The sequence below is a fragment of the Mercenaria mercenaria genome, chromosome 2, assembly GCF_021730395.1.
Source record: "Mercenaria mercenaria strain notata chromosome 2, MADL_Memer_1, whole genome shotgun sequence".
In the NCBI taxonomy this organism is placed as follows: Eukaryota; Metazoa; Mollusca; class Bivalvia; order Venerida; family Veneridae; genus Mercenaria; species Mercenaria mercenaria.
In genome coordinates, this window is record NC_069362.1 from 20,725,995 (window position 1) to 20,748,666 (window position 22,672).

The window sequence follows — 22,672 nt, forward strand, 5'->3', positions numbered from 1 at the left end:
TTTAACCTTCAAGAGGTGAGGTATATAAAAACACCAACATTTTCCAAGAGGTTTAGACATTATGCAGTGGACACAAAATAAAGCTATTTGACTTTGACCTCCAAGTGGGAGCTTGATCTTTGACCTGGTGACCTGGGTTGTGCAGTTTGCAGCAGTCTTAATGAAGTTAACAACTGATACTAGTTCTAAGAAAAATCTATCCGGGATTAGAAGACACGGTCAGAGAAGACAAAACAGAAGGACCGGCCAAAGGATGAACATGCATGACCCTTAAGATAGGCTCCATGTACTTTTTATCTGGGGTATAATAATTCTTGGCCATACTTCAAGATTTGAAGAAAATAATCTGCATCAATGGGCACGGCAATAAATGTGTAGAAATTCTGTCTGACATGTTAATGCAGTAAATGTATTTTAGGTTTTTATTATCTATTGAAAAATACAATTCCTTTTCTCATTCTATATTGATTCTGACTACCATTTCTTACATTGCCAGCAAAATTACTTCTGTTAAAAGAATAATGTGAACAACATGACAAAGGTAAGATCGTGACGGTGTGGGCACCAAGAGCAGTTTGATGTTTGGGGAGAAGAGGTGTGTGTAAAATGCTGCAACCATATATGGTAAAAGCAGACATAAAGGTATGTGGTCATTACTGTAACAGGTGTCATGCATTGGCTAACACTTCTGGTAACAAAGGTAACAGTATTTGGTCATCTTCTGAATATCTTCTCCAGTATTTATTTTGTCCACATACTGGATCAAAATTCTAATTATCAGTATAAGCATCATTATTACTATGGTAACATATACAATCAGGAATCTAAAACACTGATAACAGCATTAATACCCTTAAGTCAGTGATAGCAGGTTTGGGGACAGCATGATATATTTTGACAGGGATGGCAATTAATAAATACCAGAACATAATCCTGAGAAGCTGAACAAGCATGATTGTCTAATAGTGTCTAAAATACCTTATGAATCTGTAACTTTCCCCAATTCCTTAAAGTCATTTTGAAAAGCCCTTGAAATATACAAGCTGATAAGAATCAAGGATATAAGACACCTTTTCTGTCTTTCTTGTGTGCAGACAGTCAATACCCTCTTGACTGGCAGTCTGTTACACATATCAACAGACAGAACATGTGCATGTGCAAGTGCATTTTTACAATTTGCTGTGCAATCGACTGCTCTATATGCAACAGATTGCATTTTACAACATGCTAAAACTATCACTTATAACCAGAAATTGAGAAAATCAACAATTCAAATTTGATCAGCAATGAGTTCTTGGAATTGATTTGCGAAAGATTTGCATCAAGCAAGGTCTAAAATGCATTTCTTACAGAGAAAATAAACAAGAATATTGCCAACAGATTTAGTGAATTGCATGAAAAAAATATTTTCCTGATTAAAATATTATACTCTAACACAAGTGTGCCATGACGGCTCTATACTGCTCATTTGAATTGCTCTAAGTAACAAGTTCAAGGTCACAGAGACCCATTTATGCACATCACACTCAAACATACAGGAAACAATCCACAAATGTACATGTCTGTGCTGTAATACATGACTAAAAGTGCAAAATTTTATTTACCAATCATTGCTAAATCAAGAGCACATATCAACCATACTCTAACTTGGCATCATTCACAAGTAAGTACGAGAAATGATGTCATTTTATATTAAAATAGTATCCAAAGGTACATAACTCTGTAATTATCAGTCCTATCTGGCCCATAATACAACCGGACCAAAGTATTTTTTCGGAAATACATTCTGTCTACATACTGTTAGGATTGGTGAAGAACTGATTTTGCTCTAGTTTAAAAATGGTGAAATTCACCCCTTCTGACAAATCAAGGACCACCCTGTCCCATCTGATCTGTAACAAAACTTGACTGAATCTTAATTGGTAAAATATTACTATTATCAAAGAAAGGAAGTAACTAGTGTGTAAAAAATAAACAGTACAATACATAGTAGAGACATTCTAATGTTCTGTGCTCTAATTATTTTTGAGCAGCATACCTATTATATTGGATGGCAGTTCGAATTTTCACCTTCTCTACCGAACTGGACATTGTTTATAGCAAAGAATAGTCGGCGTCAACGCAAAGAAACCGGCGATATAGCAGATTTTGCAAAGAGTCTGCCGATATGGATTTGCACTGTGAAAGTGCTGGACTGCAAACATGGTTAAATATGGAATTTATTTTTATAAATCAAAGGTCAAAACTCTTGACCTTATAATGATCCAACATAGCTCATAATCACACTTGAGCAAACTCTTACCTCAAAACACATTATATAAACCAAGTTTGATAAAGACTGAATCTGAAAGAATCCATCGCCACAAGGTTCTACGAGAAGCCATAGCACCTCTGACAGCCTAGTGGTACAGTGGCTTATATAAGTGTGGGAGGTTGTGGGTTTGAGCCCGAAATGCATCATGCCAAAGATGTGAAAAATGATGAGTGGATGATGTACAGACAGACGCCATATATTTAACTATCCTAAATGCATACCATGAGCACTTCTTGAGAAAAGCTTTTTTGATAGTATTATCATGAAAATTAGGTAAAATTAGACAACTTGATCATAAAATAATAAAATCAATATAATAAAAAGAACAAAAACAAAATAACAAAGAAACAAAAAAAACTATATGACTGAGTGGATGAGTAACAAATTTGTTTACAGTCATGTGTTGTGTAGCAGATAGGCTTTGATGAATGAACTTCAAATTCTATTGTGAAAATGATCTGATCATTTATGTCTTGGAATGAAAACTATTTGAAAATGTAGACTACATAACCTTTTAATCAGTAACTGGAATGCAAAACAAATTGCACTGAGCCTACTTTACATACTGAAAGAATGCACAGCCTGTCTGCGGAGATTGAAAAAGTACTTTCGATAAATTTATATCTGGGTAAGAATATAAAATAGTCATGGTTAAGAGAAAAAAAAAAACAGTTTTGAATGTATATGTTTCCCAAAGTAACAATTCTAGTCAGTTTCAATTAATTCTCAAATGTTTAAAAATATTTTTCAATTATCACTGTATACAGTATTTTCTCTATACCCTGACATGCATCCCCTCTAGCTTTATATGTTCATTAAAATAGTAACATAACATATAAGGCAGTTCATAAAACAAGAAATATAAATCAACTATTAAAGTAAAAGACAGAAATACACATGTTCCCTCTCAGTACCTCTTAATAACTTACATGACTCAAAAAAAAGATACAATCTTGGTTATTCTTGGCCAAAATGACAAGTTTAATGTGACACTGACACATATGAAGTCTGTCAATAAATATACATTCCCTTTCTATCAAAACAACTTGCAACATGTGCCTTAATTTATGATACAAAAAAAAATTGTATTAAAACGGGAAAAATGAAATATGGCACAATATAATAATTATACTGACTTCATTCAGGTGATATTAATCGGCATTGTTACAGTATCTAATTTTGTATCTTCATAGCACAATCCTTTTTTTAATTCTCTGCATTGGCAGAAATTAAATGTCATAATTATTTTAAAAGGATCAGGTGAGTTTTACATGAACAGAACTCTTTTGATAAGAGGATATTAAATATTTCCCTATGAAATGTCATGTTATTATTTTCTATTTTCATCATTCAGGAAATACTAGCAGACATCGTTTAATGACAATGACTTGCAGAATCATTCAGAATGAAAATGCAGAAATAACTACAGAAGACAACATTCTGTAACAGAATGATTCATAGGAGTGCTGCATTTCAATTATTTTACATGTCTTTGATATAAGCAACAGAGTAATGCATTTTAATTATTTTACATGTCTTTGATATAAGCAACAGAGTAATGCATTTTAATAATTTTACATGATATAAGCAATATTATTTATATAACTATTTTTCTCTTTATATATAACTATTTTTCTCTTCAAATCAGTGAATATGACTGTCTAATGTCAAATAAATTTCCCACTTGGAAACAATATATTTATTATTGGACAATGTAACTTTCTAACAAATTCCTTAGTCAACAAAACAATAGAAGTTGTTGACTGATAAAAATTTTGGTGAAATTTAACCACAATAAATGCTTGATATACTGTTCTTTCTGTGTACGTTTTCATTACCATGTTTTAGTTACTTTGAATATACATCTGTAATGTTCTTCATTTTTACAGAGAAAAATCAGCATACAATAAATAGTAAATCTCAATGTTTTTCTGGAGAATATGTGATATAGCTGAACTTGTACCAATCCAGAAAACATATTGGACACACCTAAAAGCTCTACAAACATGTTTTTCAAATCTGTACTTGTCCAGGAATATCATTGTATTGTACATAAAAATAGTTAATTAACAAAAGAGTATTGTGACTATTGTCAAATCAGACATGAATTTGAACTTACATCTCAAATGCAAAAAAAAAATATATTGCATTATCATTTATGTTGATATTTGCACTGTATTTTAAGTTGTCCTTATAAATTATAATGGATTAAAGAAATGACTTAGAAGAAATATTTCATTCCAACAAAAATCTAGAACACACACTCATATTTTACAGTATAATTACTGGGCATATAAAAGGTATAGTGAGTTGGAACCAGTTGCCCCGGATTCAGACCTTACACCTACCTGGTGAAGAAACTGTTGAGCTCATTTCTTGCACGTGTAACTGTGGTTCACCAACCAACTGTTCTTGACGCTGTCTATCTAGCTGCAGATGTAAGGGAATTGGCAAGTCTGATAATCTCATGCCTGGACCTTCGCTCGCTGCACTTCTAATTGGACTATGCATATTGTTTATATCATGTGCACTACTTGTTATATGTATATCACGGTTTTCTGAATTATTAAGCTCATGGCTTTGTGTGTCTGGAAGTTGATATCTATCTTCCTCTTCTAACACTTTGGGTCTGTTTCCTTCTTCATCAATTTGTAATTTTCTCTCCTCCATTCCACAGAGTTCGATTTGTAATTTTCTCTCCTCTAAATTAGCGAGTTCCTCACTTTCAGTTTCACTTTGTCTTCTCATATTGCTATCCAGCTTTGTAGCATTTAATCCATTTCTTCCTTCAGTATGCCATTTTAAGGACATTTCTGCAATACAGAATACAGATAAGTGATCAATAACGATGAAATACTTGATTTTCCGTGCTAGTTCAATATGTCGAGACAGTCCCATTAATAATTATATTGGTGCCTACAATGCAAATCCTTTAGATGCACATTTTAACTGCACATCTAAAACAGTCTGTCAGACAGTCTTTAATAGTAAAAACTTATCTCATATAATTCCTTATAGCAAGTGCCAATATATTCAAACTTCAGATATCGCTTTCATATCCACAGTCACTAGCACCAACCAGAAAGAACATGTCATTGTAAATGTAAGTTAAATTAAGCATTTCTCACCTTAAACAATGTACTTTCGTCAAATAGGTACTTAAGCATTTAACAATTTTCTTTCTGGTCTGATGTCAGTGCCCAGATTATCACATTCATACCCCATTATCATTTCATATCTGAATTACTCAAATGACCTTGACCTTTGCCTAGTAAGGATAAATTCTTAGTAACCCTGTTACCCAATAGTTTCAGTTGTGACATATTTAGGTCAAATTGAACCTTTGCAGTTAGTTTAACAACCTATGCCTTCTACTGATTTTTCTGGAATAAATTTCTCTTCAGTCTGAGACAGTTATATCACCCTGCCAAACAGGCAATCTTTTAGATGCATGACTTTGATGTTGTAGACACAAAATGAGTAGAAAATAAATGACTTCTCAGACAGACATAAGTAGATATGACCTTTAAATCTGACCTTGATATTTAACATTTACCTATCTTAATTAAATATAGATTCAGATATTGAAGAACATTGATACACATTGTCTTCTATGTACGTCTCTATAGATTGTTTTCTGTTCTTAAGCTGTACTTTGTTTAAAAGGGAAAGAATTACAATCCTTACAAAAACTGCACCATACCTTTAACAGTAATAGAACTGCAATCGTTATAGAAACTTTGATAGTACTGTAATAATTACAGAAACAGTCATAGAATTGCAATCATTACAGAAACAGTGATAGACTGTAATAATTACAGAAACAGTCATAGAATTGCAATCATTACAGAAACAGTGATAGAACTGCAAACTACTAGCCAAAATGGACAAAAACGCATTTAAACAGACACAAATATAGAACAAAGTTGTGATGAAGATCTAACTGTAAACTGTTCTCCATCCTCACATTAAGTATCACAGGGTGTTTTTGGTTTCATGTTCCTGAAAATGACACAAATACATTACATGTAATGCTCTAGACAATATAACATTTCTGCCATCATTTCCAGAACAAGGATTGCTAATATTGGATAATTTAATAGGTTAATAGATTTGTCTGAAAATTCTGCTTCCAGTACATTTTGACTGTCACGATTCACAGGCTAAATTTAGTCTTTATTACATTGGCTGACTTTATTAAAAACTGGCATTCATTTAATCAAAGACAAATCAAAAATTTATTAGAACTCTCATCAGAGCTTCAAAATTGCAGAATTCTCTGAGTTTGACTCACTTTTTAAATATTCAGATTAATTTATTAAAACAACTAGATGTGTGTCCATAGGGCACTGGTGCTCCCACCCCTTTTCCTGTCACTGCCCAATTGGTTTCATGACTCCAGGTGAAGTATTTTTTAAAGTAATAGCAACATAAACTTTTAAGTTTAATAACTAAGTCAAGGACCATAACTATGGAAATCCCAAACAGAACACCAGGTGCACAACATGTTTATGCTGTTTTATGACTCTCGATCAAAACTTTTTGAGATACACATGACACAAACATTTATACCATTAATGCATATTTCTGACTAAGTCAAGGGCTATAACTCTGGTCTTGCAGAGTGAAATCCAAAACAAAACTCAGGTGCACAAATTCACATGCTGAATTATATTCCAATCCTATATAGTTGACTGTAGGTCAAATATTTTCAAAATGTATGCAACACAAACTTTTCAGCACTTAATGTGTATTTTGGATCAAGAACCATAACTCTGGTCTGGCTGAGTGAAATCCTGAACAGAACACAAGGTGCACAACTTCACATGCTACATAAAATCTTGTAATGCTATATGACTCTAAGTCAAATACTTTTTGAGGTGCAGGTAACACAAAATTGTGTCTTTTTGGGCATTTTTTAACTAAGTCAAGGGCCGTATTTCTGACAAAGTCTAGAGCCATAACTCTGGTCTAGCTGAGTGAAATCTCAAACAAAACCCCAGGTGCACAACTTCACATGCTGAATAATATTCCTATAATATTTCATAACACTAGGTTACTTTTTGAGATAATTGTGACACAAACTTTAACGCCTTTTGTATGCATATATTTTACTAAGTTAAGTTAGGTTTGCACCTTAATAAGGTTTGCATCTTAATATACCAGAAGCAATGTAGTAACGTCATTTACCCGGATAACGTGGAATATTTACGCCTGGATTCGGTACACAGAAATGAAAATCATTTTATGAATTAATGGCAACCAGCAAGTATAAATATCACAATGGCAACATTACTATTTTCTAAAGTTATAATACTGTAAAATCATTAAATTTCGTGGGCATGAAATTTCGTGGTTTTGGTCAAAACAGCAATTTCGTGGGGATATGAATTCGTGGATTTCAACTTTTGAACAAAAAATGAATGGGAATTTTACTTGTTCGTTGGGATTTAATTTCGTGGATTGACAACCACGAAATCCACAAAAATTAGTCCCCCACGAATATTAATGATTTCACAGTATGGAATTAAAACATTTAACATGTTATAAATAATTCTAAAAAATATCTAAAAATCAGCTTGAAATGTGCATACATGTCACTTTAATCATGGGCAAATATCTGCAAAACAAGCACACGGACCTATACATTTTATTTCACCATATTATAGGCCATGTATACGTTTATTTATGACTGTGGAAAGTTTAATTAAAATCTACATCATAGAAAAAAATCTATTCGCGAAAATATTTTTCCCAGAGACTCCCATTAGGCGTAAAAAAAAAAGTTGTTTGTTTCCGGTGGCCCCACCTACCCTATTTTTTTACCGCCGACCCTAAACTTTTTTAGCGGTAAAATCGGGCCGCATATTTTTGCAAATAAGTATATTATTATTTTTATAGCTCTTTGCACGCATGGACTACTCCACCGATCGGGCGAGTGGTTTTGTACGTGGTAACTTTACCAAATTGAGAAATTAATACATCAGGCAAAATTACCTGGATTGACTGGAATTTACCTGCGAATCGTAAAAATATCAAAACGTCATGCTGGTAATTTTCCATTCTACAAAAACGTGCACCCTATCGTAATATCTTATTTACATCGCAGTTACTTTTGACACAATAAACGCGCGTGGTGCATTCATTTTTCAATGTAATCGCTTCAAATTTTCAACACCGCTTGAGAACTAATGCAGTTTGAGTTTTATAACAATTTTAATAAGATATTGACAGGAATGTAGGCAAAATTCTTTAAAAACGATCAGATTTTCATATAATGTTTTGTAAAATTTCAAACAGCGCGATCTTGATTATTTACTTCTTTCTTAAAGTAAATAAAGGTACATACTATGGTAATAAAATTCAGACTCTTGACCAGAATGTACAAAAAACACAATTAAAAAATCTTAAATAATGAAAAAGCGGCAGCAATTTAAATACATGGCGTAAAACGATTTTTGGCAAACAGATTTCTGTTAGCACGGCAGAATAGGTTACGTGACCTCGTGAACGTAAATAGAAATGTGGTTTTAAAATAAAGCAGTATGATGTTGTTGCGGATTTTAATAAGTTTTAAATTATTCATAGTACATGTATTTTTTGACACAACACTTTGTTAGATATTCTTTTCAAACAATAATGTAAATTCCTTGAGGGCAAATAGGTCACAGAGGTAGGCTATCCACTATCATCGTTCACGACACATTTACATGTCAGTTTATTCAGGATATTGCACATTCGCTTTAAAAAAAAAGATAAAGAAAAAACTTTTTTTATTGATTTCATCTCAACAATTTAAGGAATCGAGAAAGTACGATCAGACAGTGATGTGTCACATGGCGCGAAAACATGACGTAATGCCATGACAATCTCGGGCAACTATACCGCTTTGATCTCCACTCCAGATGCCATAATAACCGACATACTTCTTTTAGCTCTTTGAGTGGGTGTTAACTGAAGATGAAAACAAGGCTAATTACTTAGTTTATCATCAGAATAATTACCGATAATTGTTAATTTTTTTTCACTTTCAACACGGGTCGACGTCAGGTGGATGATGATTATTGTGTCCATATTTTGGGACACTTTTCAAAATAATTATTTTTCGGGATAACAGATTGCTACAGTCTTCATTTTTAATTATTTTAGAAATAAGTCCTGTTTCTTTGAGCCATATGAAGTTATGACGTCTACAACATCACATGTGATAGAATTGGAGGTCCACTAAAGTCTGAGCAAGTCTACTAGATTTCAGCAGTTGGTGGATCTGCTGAAAAAAGTTAAGGTCGAGGCCTGCAGAGTCTTGAAAAGTCAGGTTTTAGATGGGATTTACAGGGTTTTCCCTAGCCCCAAAAAAGGTGGTAAATTTACCACTTTTCGAGGTCCCCCTTTTATTAGCAAAGGGGGGGGGGGGGGGCATGAGTTTTCCCCAAAAAACAATTTTTCAAATTAATTAAAAGTTAATCAATTTAAACTATTAAAAGCCCAAAAGAGTATCAAAGTATTCAAGCAAATCCAAACATGTCCCCCAAAATAGTCTCTTTTTTTTTTCCAGAAAAATAAATTTAGGGGGACATAAATTTCCTAGGGAAAACCCTGGATTTATAGTAGTAAGACGTTGAACAACCACTTGCAGCTTTATTAATTCACAATTTGGGCATACCAGTCAAAACTCCATTGTTTAGCATTTCCAGTTAATCCAGAATTTTAGACTGGGGTAGGGGGTGATGGTATTAATCTCAATGCAGATCAAAGATGCAAATCATATTCCTGGCCAGTATGCTTTTACTTGGTTTTAGTTTGAAATATAAATGTTGGTTGTTGAATAATATTCAATATTAAAACTATTATTTAAAGAGAGAATCCACAGCAAGATTTCATTCAAGTTTCATGTTTAATCAAATATAAACCATGTTCTCCGCAAGTAATTGCCAACTTCTCCACATGAATTTGCGTCGGAGAATGAATGATACAGGACACAACGATCCTATGACCACTTGATCCGTAGATCGACTGCTCTACCTATTGAGCTAATCGGATTGGCTACTCTGGAAATGAAAAAACAACAACAACAAAACACAAACATAAAGCAAATATTTATTTCATAATATTTAAATACACAATCAAATGGCATTTTATATTGCTAAAACATCATCAAAGTCATTGTACATTCAGGTGTAAATCAAACATAACTATAGGATGCATGTTTATAAGGTTTATAATCTCCCTGTTTGAAACTACGATGGTGTTAGGTTAAAAAAAAAAAAAAAAAAAAAAAAAAAAAAATGCCTACCTACCTTCCCTATTTTTTTTGGCCATGTCACTGGAAACAAACAACTTTTTTTTTTAGGCCTTATGAAAACTTATGTGAGGTCCAAATTTTTGGAATCAGTCTTGCAAAAAATCGAGCACACTGCCCTATCTTTTTTATTTGCCAAAATTTTCTAAGTAACATCTGAAATTTTGAAAAATCAATGTTTAATCAAATACTAGAGTGCAGAACTACCTTTAATAGGGCTGTTTTAAATCCCAATTCATACACTAGGTGCATGACTTAACATGCTGAATAACAATCCTGTAATGTTTGCTGACTCTGGGTCAAATACTTTTTGAGACATGCACAACACAAATTCTGGTTGGCAGGTAGGGCAGACAAAGACAACTCTAAAAGCTGCCAACCCCTCCCCCCCCCCCACAAAAAAAAATCAGGGGGAAGAAAGGGGTCACAAAAATACAATCTGTCCAAGAAATCGGAAATCTCAGCAGTGTTGTTATATTTTCTGGACCTTGGGGGGGGGGGGGGGGGGGGGGGGGGGAGTGAATGTGCACATTCCATTAACTCTCATGAACAGACTTTGATTTGAAAGCTGCATTTAAATCTTTCAAAATATACTTAGGTAAATCCATTTGACATGATATTTTCCAATGTCATTTCAACTATTTCAAAAACCATTTTTTCACACCATTAATTTTGTAGTTTCCATGCCAAACAAAATGATTACAAAATAATATTTAAATGACAAGTATGTGTTGAATTTTTTCCCCAAAAGGTATTCATTTTAAGGTAGCGTACTTGTTATGGCAATCAGAACACCTATTCTCTGTCACCATAGTATAGCCTACACTAAAGGCTGAAGAATACTGAAATAGCAAGACTGTGTTCATAACTGTCATTATAAAATATTGCGAAATACATATAATATGAAAATATCCCAATTTAATACAATAACAAAAATATTTTGCAAAGATTTCATACCTTTGATTGTGTATGTAATTACATTAGACAAAAATTCAAGATCCACAAACATAATTACCAAGTACAAGTATAATATATTTGAGAAAATCCTAATATTAGAGAGGTATAAAAACAGCTGTGATAATTTTACCAGCATGCAGGTGACAACTAAGTTAAGAATTAGAACGAGGACAAGTCAAAATCAAGGACTAAAATGACTTCCTAATGGTATTTAGCAATAAAGGTTAAATATTTCTACAATGGCCTGATCTTCCTATAGGAAGTGCCATTTGCTTATGGCCTAAAAAAATATTGTTTGTTTCTGGTAACATGCCCCCCAAAAATAGGGTAGGTAGGTAGGAAATATTTTTGGGGGGATTTTTTTTTTTACAATGAAGAAAGAGAAACACAAAGCGAAAAATATAAAAACAGCGAAAATATTGAAAAAAAAATTCAATGCCATAAAAACATTTAGGGTCGTGGCAAATTTTTAGGGTAGGTCGGGATACCAGAAACAAACATTTTTTAGGCCTAATTACCAAGTACCAAATTTAAACAAAATTCTCCATCACAGATCTTTACAGGAAGAAACAGTTGCTTTTTTTCCTTTACTTTGAAAATATCTACTACAAAACTTAAATTCTCAAATTACGATTGTAATAAAAGAATCAGAGTTCAGTATTTTTGATAAGTTCACATTTTGGCAGTACTTCGGGTATCATTTAACTGATATAACTGATCCATTTGAACAAATGTTCCAACAGTATCTACTGAGGTAAAAGAACCCATCTCGTGCTCTACCTACTGAGGTAACAGGACCTGAGGATGAACAACTCTCACCTACTGATGTAACAGGACCTGAGGACAAACATCTACCTCCTGTGCTCACCTACCGAGGTAAAAGGACCCCAGGACGAACAAATCAATCTTGTGCTCTTCCTACTGAGGTAACACAACCCAGGGATGAAAAACTCCATCTTGTGCTCTACCTACTGAGGTAACTGGACCTGACGGCAAATGACTCCATCTTGTGTTCTAACTACTGAGTTTACTGGACTTGAGGACGAACAACTCCATCTCATGCTCTAACTACTCAGGTAACTGGACCTGACGATGAACAACTTCATCTTGTGCTCTACCTACTGAGGTAACTCCAGGACCCAGTGTTCATTCCAGGATTTTTTTAAGTGGGGTCAAAGGGCCCCATGATGGCAAAAAAATGGACATTTGAAAAATAGGCATGAAGAAAAACTGATTACAGAAAGAAAGGCTGATTTTAACACTTTCTTACATGGAGTTCAAGGTATATTTCGCGTTCGTAAACTAATACAAAGAGAAAAGTGGACACTCACGGTCCTCAACACGACAAAAACGAACAATCATAATAATTTGACCGTTACCGAAACTAACCACGGAAGTCCGACACTGGCGACAGCATGAATGCGGATTACTCCGGAATAATGTTTGACGCCGATTTGGCTTAGCGGTTAGGCTATTGAGTGTCTAGCGGTCTCGAACATGAGCATCTTTCTTGGAAATTTGTCTCCATCGTCGCTTTTTTTAACGGTTAAGAAAAACGTAAAATTGGATATCTTTTTCCCGAATCGCGAATGTATTTTTTTGTCGCATTGCATAGCAACATGAAAGCTGTATGTTGTTGGCGACCGAGACTGCTACTATTTAACATCGACCAATGAAAATGCGTTACGTCATCGAAAGTCGTATTCGATTCACAACTTCTGAAGTCGGCTGCATTGTAAACGGACTGTTTTCTGAAAAAGTGTGCGCCGACGGCGCTATAGGCAAACTTATGCGCCAATACAGTAAACGCCTATGCCCATGAGCGGCTGAATGAACACTATGGACTGAGGGCAAAACTGACTCACTCTTGGTTCATACCTATGAGGTAAAGGACTGCAGGACGAACAACTCCATCTCATGCTTTACCTACTGAGATAATTTGACCGGCTGAGAAAGAAATAGGTTACAAACAGTACTCATAATAATTAACTAAAAATATAGTGGACGCAACTTGACCCCGATGGTTGACCTTTGTATTATAATACATAATGAGCACATATTATTTGAAAGGAATGTACGTAAAACACGAGATTGCACAGAAAAAGAAATGTAAACTTGTGTAATAAAATTATGTATTGGAAGTTTTAACTAATCAAATTTAAGTATATATACTTTGAAACTGCATTATATACAAACAATTTCATAGTAAATATAACGCTATCTAAGCACCCTTGATTTCTACAATGAAATATTCCGATATGAATAATCAGCCTAAGTAACTCAAGTCAAGTTGCGACTACTATATCATGTAATACATTACAGTTGCTCAAGTTCAAACAATCTTTAATCAGTAATACCATAATTATCATTTCAGAAAACTATATTCCAAAGACCCCACACATGAAACTATATCTGGTACAAGCTTGTACCTTGACACACTATCACCACTGTAATCTTTAAACAAAAATAGTTCTTTTGAGATAAATCTGAATGGGTTTTACATTTCTAAATATATTTTTTTTTGCATTTTTCTAAGAATTTATTTAAGTAATGAAAGTAAACAAACTTAGATTGTTTGATTAATGCCAAGATAAGATTTATTAAACATTTTTTTCAAACATGGAAAATCCTCCTAAAAAATTTCAGATTAAAGTCATAAGATAAAACAAAGGACCACTACCGGTATTAAGCATTGGTCAGATTAATCTGGATAGGCTGCTCAGTCTGAAACCATGGTCGGGCTTAAACTAAAAATAACAATACATTTTAAACTAAAGTCTTAACTATGTCATATTTACAAAAACAAGAACCATGAGAAGCAAATCCAGTGTAAAATGGGTGCTAAAACCTATGACTATGGGGCTGAAGTCTAATGCTGACCCTCTTGTATTTGAAGAAGTGTTTCCAAGAAACAGTTCCAAATATATTAAATTTCATTTCACAATATTAAATCAAGTCATACAAAATTTTATAAACTAAATAAACTAACCTTTGATAGTGTTAGGAAATCTGTCTCTAAGGGGGCTGGATGATCTTCGGCCATTTAGGTGGTTTTTTTCTACAGGAGGAGAGCAGGGACCATCCTTCATTGTGGGAAGTTTATCTGAAATTTCAAATTAATATCTAAAATTTACTACTTCAAATTATCCAGAAATCACTTTTCCAGCTACTGCACTTTTCTTTCCATTTTCAAACCAGTGGGAAATATCCTCTTTTCCTTTGTGGCAATTGAAGCAACAACAATTCAATAATCACTGAAAAAAAGTTTTAAAAAAAATCACAACTCCACCTCAGCAACTTAGTATTTGCATATTCTAATCAGAGTGAGCTTTTAACCATAATTGTACAAAGAATTCTTTATAAAGTAAAGGCATCTGGCCTATAATGTAGGTGATTGATTAAAAAAGACACACCTTAGCGCATGGTTGTAACAGATCACAGTTAATAGTACTGTATTCACGCTAAATATAGCCCTACTCAAATATTGTATAGGATATTTTCCTCGAAATTTAATAGATCTTAAGAAAACGGTTGCTGCCAGTTTTTCCTCGCCATCAGAATTATTTATTGGGGAAAATCGTGCATTTCAAAACTGGAAAGACATTCTTGGGGTCAAAATTTTACAGAATATAAAGTTTACCTTTAAACATGTAAATTAATTAAGGTTGTCAATCAGATTAAGATAAATTAATGGGATTTGTTCAAAAGCTTTACTCACTGTTAGATTTTCACTAGAGATATTTTCAAAACTTGATTTTTCTATCCTGGTTATCCAACTAAGACATAGCATTATTTAATAAACTTAATTTGCTTAAGGATATAAATACAAGAACTATCATATTACATTAAATTCTGTCAAGAATTTCACTGACCTGAAGTTCATAGATGCAAGGAAAGCAAATTATTATTATCTCCCTTTACAACGACAGATTTGATCGAAAGCTACACAGAGCTTTAAAACTCAATATCAAGAAAACTATCAACTAGAAATAATATTAGAATCAAAAGAAATAGTCCACTTTTGAATGCTTTCATTAAAAAATATTTAAAACATACCGCAGTACATTAATTTTCTAATACGGACCTTACTCCATGCAATGGGTCTTCTGTTCATTAAATAAGTCTCTAACATAATATACTAAAAATGAAAAGGTCACAAAATGTTGCTCTACCACCTAAAAGATCTGAAACAGGCTTTGTGAAAACTCAATGTCAAATTTTAATAAGACTAATGACGCAAACTTGTAACCACAAAAGAAAAAACAACATTTTCATCGGACATTGACTTTCTTTACTGTGTTTACACTTTTACTATATTAGAGTATTAATCTCATCAGTTATCATGCAAGCCCAGATTATAAATTTATCCAGCTTAATGTATTAAACAAATCCATGATTTTCATGATTTTTAAACTCTGACCATAATTAATCATTCATGTCATGGTTACGATGTGTTCCAGTTTTCTTCCAAATCATACGTCATAGGTCAGGTATGGCAAATATACTAATAATTATAGTCTAGGTCATGTGTATTTTTCACTATTAAAAAAGTGAAGGAGTCTGGGCCTGCTTCTGATTTTGGTACAAAAACTGCTCAGTATTTGGACAAAGGAGAATAAAACTCATTAACATGTATAGTAAATTTTATGATTTGTAAGACAATTTTGTGGGTGAAGAGAACCATGAACATGTCCTACAGTAGAAAATAGTCCTGATAAGTACTTCCAGTAAGTATAACTATTTTTAAATTTGACGATCAGGACAGCGTTATGATTTTTGGAAGTAAAATGCCTTAGACTGATGGTAACTACGATATATCAGAACCATAAGATAGCCATCCTTATAAGCCGAATGATTATGGCAACTATAATATTCATATTTAGAAAAGTGGCAGTCACATTATTAAATGATTATTAACTCCAAACTTGGGAGGATGCACTCCTCCAAAAAAACATCAACAAACATTTAACAATCAAAACAAAACAAATCCACAGTCTCTAGAGAAGTCAGGAAAACATTATTTGTGCCGCACCATGAGAAAACCAACATAGTGCATAATTAATGTGACTAGCATGGATCCAGACCAGCCTGCGCAGTCTGGTCAGGATCCATGCTGTTCGCTTTCAAAGCCTTTTGCAATTAGAGAAACCGTTAGCGAACAGAATGGATCCTGACTAGACTGCGTTGATGCACAGGCTGGTCTGGTTCCATGCTGGTCGCAAAAGCACTAAGTTGGGTTTCTCATGTTGTAGCTCATTTTAAATATGCCTTTTTAAATACAAAATCTTAACTGTTCACAAAGAAGTACAAAAAATCCTAACAAAAATGATGGATTGACTCCTCCCTACTGGTTTATGTAGGTTTTCAAATACTGGTCACCATAATACTAAATTATAATTCCCAAAGCGCTTTGAACTGTACCTCCATCTGCCTCATTAATTTCAAAAGAAAATTTAAAAATATTATTTTGTGTTCTTTTTCACACATGGTTATCCTATCATGATCAGTTCATTGAATACACACCACTGTCCCATGACTCTCATCACTTTAAATGAGTTTGAACTTCAAGATTGACATCTTAATAAAATTTCAGCCAGTAAAAATAATATTTAGTTTGGTATGGTCATGTAATAGCTTAATGAGAACAAGCAAATCTCTTTTTCTGTATTACATGAATGATAACAATACTGAGCACTTTAACCTTTACATAGCCTTGTCAATTAAATGAATACCAGTCAAAAAGGGGCATAATTTTGTAAAAATGCAAAACAGGGTTATGGAACCTACACAGTGTTTATCAGCTCATGACAGTGGACAAGTGTGTGAAGTTTCAATCCATTCCCAATAGTAGATACTGAGATACCAGCTTACATATAAGAATTTAACCAAAAACTGCTAAGCTGAAAAAGGGGCATAATTTTGTAAAAAATGCAAAGAAGAGTTATTGAACCTTTGCACTGCATGTCATATCATGACAGTGAACAAGTGTGTGAAGTTTCAATCCTTTCCTGTATGTGGATACTGAGATACCAGTTTACATACAAAAACTTAACCAAAAACTACTCAGTGGAAAAAGGGGCATAATATTGAAACAATGCAAAGTAGAGTTATGGGACCTGTACAGTGCATGTCAGATCATGACAGTGAACAAGTGTGTGAAGTTTCAATCCTTTCCCATTAGTGGATACTGAGATACCAACTTACATACAAAAACTTAACCAAAAACTGCTAAGTGGAAAAGGAGCATTATTTTGAAAAAAATGAAAAGTAGAGTTATGGGACCTGCTTAGTGCATGTCAGAACATGACAGTTAACAAGTGTGTGAAGTTTCAATCCATTCCCACAATTGGATACTGAGACACCAGCTTACATACAAAAACTTAACCAAATTTGGGACGTGGACGCTGACGCACGGGCGCTCTACTTATTTTTGAATATAGTCAAGCTAAAAATTATACACCCGATATTAGACAAGAAAAGAAAAATTGTTTTCAGACTTTCTCATATCATAAAATGGCTCTTCAAAATTGTAATTGTATTTCTTTCCTTTAAACAAAAAGACCTGAAAACAATCAGAGAATGTCTGGAACTTACTCACCTCCAAGCCACTTATTAAATATAAGAAACTAAGACAATGAGTATAGATAAAATGGAATTTTTAAACGACTACAGCTTTCACTATTATTAATACCCCCAGACCGGGCTTTGATACAGGGCAAGTTAAATATTGCTATTGATGGTCTTTGACCATCAACTGTTACCTTGACCTTGAACCTAATGACCTGGGTTGTGCACTCTGTATGTCATCTGGATAAGATTAACTGAAGCTAGTTTTATGCAAATGCTTCCAGTGGTTAAGGATATATATGGAGTAAACAAAATTTGACCTGTTTGATATTTTTGACCTCTTAAGTGTGACCTAGACTTAAAACCAAAGTGGCCTGGGTTGCGCACTCTGTATGTAATCTTAATGAATATAATAACTGGTGCAAATTTTATCAAAATCCTTCTAATGGGCAATGGTGAAGAAGAAATGGAGTGGACACAAATCTTGAGCTTTTTGAATTTTGACCTCTTAATGTGACCTTCACCTTGGACCTTGCGATATAGCGCAGACAAGAATATGGACAGAAGGACAGACATCAGTGACTCCAATATAGCCCTCATTTACTTTGTATCTGAGGGTTTTATAACTGGATATGCTACAATACACGTACAAATTTTAAAATTAGACAGGTTTCAAATTTTCTAAGCATTTTCCTGACAATTTATTTTCATGTACTCACAGGACCAAAAAGCAACTGGAAAGTATGCACGATATCAACACTTTTCAGTGTAGAACCTAAAATGCAACATCATTCAAACCTTAATGTACAAATGAAAAAGTTGTGCCTTAACGTCATTAACTAGTATACTGATTGAATAGTTCATCAGAAACTATGTCACTAATGTCAATGCTCTCCAGTTGCATAAAAAACATGTGTGATAAGTAACAGGTTTTTCAAATGAGATTTATATAAGTAGGTTCAGTTACAGTGCAATTCACAGGCACGAGTATCAGACCTGGGACAAAATATATGACTAGACTGAGTCAAAAATGAAAAATATGTAGTGAAATATGATACCCCTTCAAAAGAACCATATGTCTACTGCAATAGACATATGTATCTTTTGAAGGGGGCTCATATTTTACTGTATATTTTTAATTTTCGACACATTTAGGATGAAAACAAGGATTTTTATCAATCTGGTCATATTTTTGTCCCAGGTCCTCGTGCCTGTGGTGCAACTGACACGGTAGGATTATGTCAGCATGCGTGCACTCTGTCATGCAGGTGCGTAGCCAAAAAATCAGGCACCTGAACAACTTCTGAAAGATGTGAATGTTAAATAATAAACCCAAATGTATGATCAACTTTGGAAAAATTCAAGCAAGACATTTTCTGTAATAAGTTTTATGAAGTCACAACTGTGTTTCTTTGTTATTCATATATTATAATCAGAAAACAATGTAATGTCCGTATATTAGACCTATCTGTCGAGGTATGAAGCTTTAATTAAGAGCTGAAGTTATTCAACAATCATTAATGAAAAAAGGTCTGATCAATAGTAAAATACCTATGTTGTACATACTTGGAACATGTGAGTATATGAATAATGAATTCGTCTGTCACTAAGTTAGTCATCTCTTAAAAACCGCAAAACCCTCTTTTCATGAAACAACTCCTGTACAGCATAAAGTGTAGGAGGACATGGCTGTAACGCCCTAGAAAATTAATGTTTTGTAACCAAAATAAAAACAGCTTTATCTCAAAACTAGATTGTTCATGGATCATTAGTAGTACAGCTATATACATCAGACAGGATTGCGAACAAAATCGGATCCTGTTTTACCTTTTTTGGTCCTACCTAGGTCAGACCTTCAGGGGGATTTGCGGTTTACCACACACACGTACATTTAACAAAATAAAAATTCACAAAAAAAAATGCCAGATTGTATGTAGATGCAATCTATGGCAGCCTCACAAATCTCACTTGAAGAAAAATGGATATGAAAATGTGTAATTTAAATAAATCCACTTACTTTCAGGATACGGATTAAATATTGACTTTATTGCCAACAACTAGTACAAATGTACCTACTAGCTGAAATAACAAGAGCACCGCATATGGGTGCCATCGCTCGTCTGCAAATGCTGTTCAGTATGTAAGAAAAGAGTTATAGTTCAGAATTTCTTAGTACAAAAAGGACCATCATTCTGACAAAATCAGGTTAGAGTTATGGTTCTTGGCCTACTAAGTCACCTAATGATGACAAACAAGACTTTAGTGTGCAAAGTTTCAAAACTCATACAGTTTTTGGGAAAAGGTGAACCTAAACAAAAAATTTAACCAATGACAACGATCAAGTGACAACAATACCTCATAGATTTTTTTCAAATATCAGACAAGCTAATTAAAAATTAAATCCAGAAAGTGGGTCTGAAGCGCCAACACCTATATGCAGCCTTAATTTCTAACTCAGCCTAATACACAGTATGTCTAGCTTTTTTAAAAAACCAAAGATGACGGCTATAATTTTGCTTATGTTTGCATTCCATGATTTAAGCATAATTACAGGGCCTCCTTGACCCAGTGGTTTAAGTCGCTGACATTAAATATTTTGCTCTTCAACTGTGCCTTCGAAACTTTGCTTTGGGCATGGATTCTCCGTGTGAAAAAGCTATCCAGCTGGCTTCCAGAAGGTCAGCTGTTCTACCCAGATGCCCGTCTATATCTGGAACAATCGCTCTGATGACAATTAAGGTCATTACATGACCAACTTATAGATCTAGCTTACCGTATCCCAAACATATAGCCACAGTAAGATGTTAGGTAAAGATGGGTCCAGTCTCATCAGAGAAATGTAGGTATGATCATACAATGTGATAGTTGTGACTAGTGTTTTAATTAAGATGAGGTCATAAGTTGTACAACATTTAGACAGTTAAAACCCACATTGTAGCCAAAATAAAAAATTGATAATTCTAAAAACTACATGTACAATGTGAACAAGCTACATGAAAACAACTTATATAAGTCTGAGGTTAATAATAGCAGTAAAATGTATAAAAACTAAAGTATTTTCAAAATTGCTTAATGCTTAAAGAAAAAATATCTTCACTTTTAATAATTTATGATAATGGCATAGAAAACCAACAAAAAGTATGTCAAGTAAAACTGAAGTTTCATAATCGTCTTTCATCTTGGCAAAAAATGCAATAAAATATTTATATTCGTAAAGAAGTAGGCGATATTAGTCTAGGCATTTTTCATATATATCAGGTAAATTCAATTTAAGAGTACTGTTCGGTTATTACTAAACTTGAATGAATTTATTCTGCAAAAAAATGGTCACAAATTATTATCCTGTTACCTGGTAATCGGTTAAAAATACCTTACTTTTCATGTAATTTCTCTGTAAAATTTTATAAATATTATAAAATGATATAAAAATTGGCCATAAGATTTCAAAATTAAAGTTTTAGACGAAATTCTGGGTTACTTACTGTTTAATTATAAATGATTATATTTTCATTGTTGATTTTAACAACGTGAATAATGTCACAGTGACACAATAATAGATAGTGACTTTCCAGCAAGTCATTGTGGAGGAAGACCCCAGGTGCCCCTCTGTGCTTTATTTCACCAAGGGCGGGCACCTATGTAGGTACAAGCTTCAACTTCTGTCAGCCAGCTGGATGGCATCCCAACATGAGAGAATTCTCAGAAGATCCCAAAGCAAGATTTCAAACCCACAATTAAACGTAGCTTGTTTAGTATTTTTAAAAATGAACAAATGTTGTGGCAGAATTTCTTTTTGAAACAGATTGGAGGAAATCTTTTCTTTCATCACTAAATAATTAATTATGTTAACATGTTAAAACTGAGAATAAACTAGAAATTTATTATTTCCTGGACTATTTTTAAATTCCGAACGTTCAAATTTGTTGTTTGTTCCTATTATGCATATCAAAGTTTCTAAGCATTTAGTACCTCTTCTGTAATTTAAAAGCAAGACGAAATCTATCATAAAATTTTAATTCTATGTTGAGAAACACATCATGTCAAAAGATGGGAATTACCAGTAAATGGGTGCAGTTTCTTTTTTTTTTTAACAAACCTGCCGCTTTTATATAATGGCCATTTTTTTTGTAATACAATGCCAATGCCATAGTAATATTGTACTGTATTATTTATCATGTTCAAACCATAATTTAAAATATCAAGTGCAACAGCACTCCTTTCAAAAATTATATATGAAAGTATACGGTCTACAAAATAGCTTAACAACCCTATTACAGCTGAACATCACTTTAATCAGAAAATTAGCCAATCATTATCTGACACAGACAGAAATACACTGCGAATGACACAGAGAAATTCAGTGTCTCGACACTTTTCCTAACTTTCAGTTCCATTCCTTACAAACATGTGAATAAGTTACGCAATATCTTTAAAAATACATCTTTTAATAAAACTAATTGCAAGACTCTTTTTTGAGTTTCTTATCCCGTGCTGAGGTCATCAAACTCATTTAAGTATAAACTTGATAGTCTGCT

General features: G+C 33.5%; 1 protein-coding gene across 3 annotated transcripts in view; it reads right to left on the minus strand.

Annotated features, from left to right (window-relative positions):
• The window catches only part of LOC123563451 (uncharacterized), a 62,196-nt gene that overhangs the window by 36,209 nt on the left and 3,315 nt on the right, over nt 1-22,672 (minus strand). For all 3 annotated transcript variants that reach the window (XM_045356279.2, XM_045356281.2, XM_045356280.2), the window contains exons 2-3: nt 14,560-14,673; nt 4,663-5,127 (exon numbers count right to left, since the gene is read on the minus strand). In XM_045356279.2, coding sequence (XP_045212214.2) covers nt 4,663-5,127; nt 14,560-14,673 — 579 coding nt within the window. The remainder of the gene's footprint in view (nt 1-4,662; nt 5,128-14,559; nt 14,674-22,672) is intronic.